Here is a 200-nt window from a genome sequence, read left to right as displayed (position 1 = left end):
CTTGGGTATCAACGGAGGCGCCAGTGGACTTCACTCAAGCCAAGGAAGCAGACCTTCAGGCCTGTACAACACGCCATAATTTATTACTAATTTACGAAAGGTATACATGAAATAAAGACATACAATATTCTTTACAATGTTATTTGCATTACGTTCAAAATAAATCGAAATAAAAAAGTGTTGCGTTACTTTTATTCCTA

The 200-nt window shown here is 35.5% G+C and overlaps 1 protein-coding gene across 1 annotated transcript in view; it reads left to right on the top strand.

Moving 5' to 3' along the window:
* The window catches only part of LOC119586886, a 1,029-nt gene extending 850 nt beyond the window's left edge, over positions 1–179 (top strand). The window contains exon 2 of the mRNA XM_037935622.1: positions 1–179. This exon is cut by the window's left edge and continues 722 nt beyond it. Within this exon, the coding sequence (XP_037791550.1) occupies positions 1–79 (79 nt within the window). The 3' untranslated portion in view covers positions 80–179.
* Positions 180–200: the final 21 nt, after the last annotated feature.

This window comes from Penaeus monodon, chromosome 22 (assembly GCF_015228065.2).
Source record: "Penaeus monodon isolate SGIC_2016 chromosome 22, NSTDA_Pmon_1, whole genome shotgun sequence".
Lineage (NCBI taxonomy): Eukaryota > Metazoa > Arthropoda > Malacostraca > Decapoda > Penaeidae > Penaeus > Penaeus monodon.
This window is presented reverse-complemented; position numbering and strand designations above follow the sequence as displayed.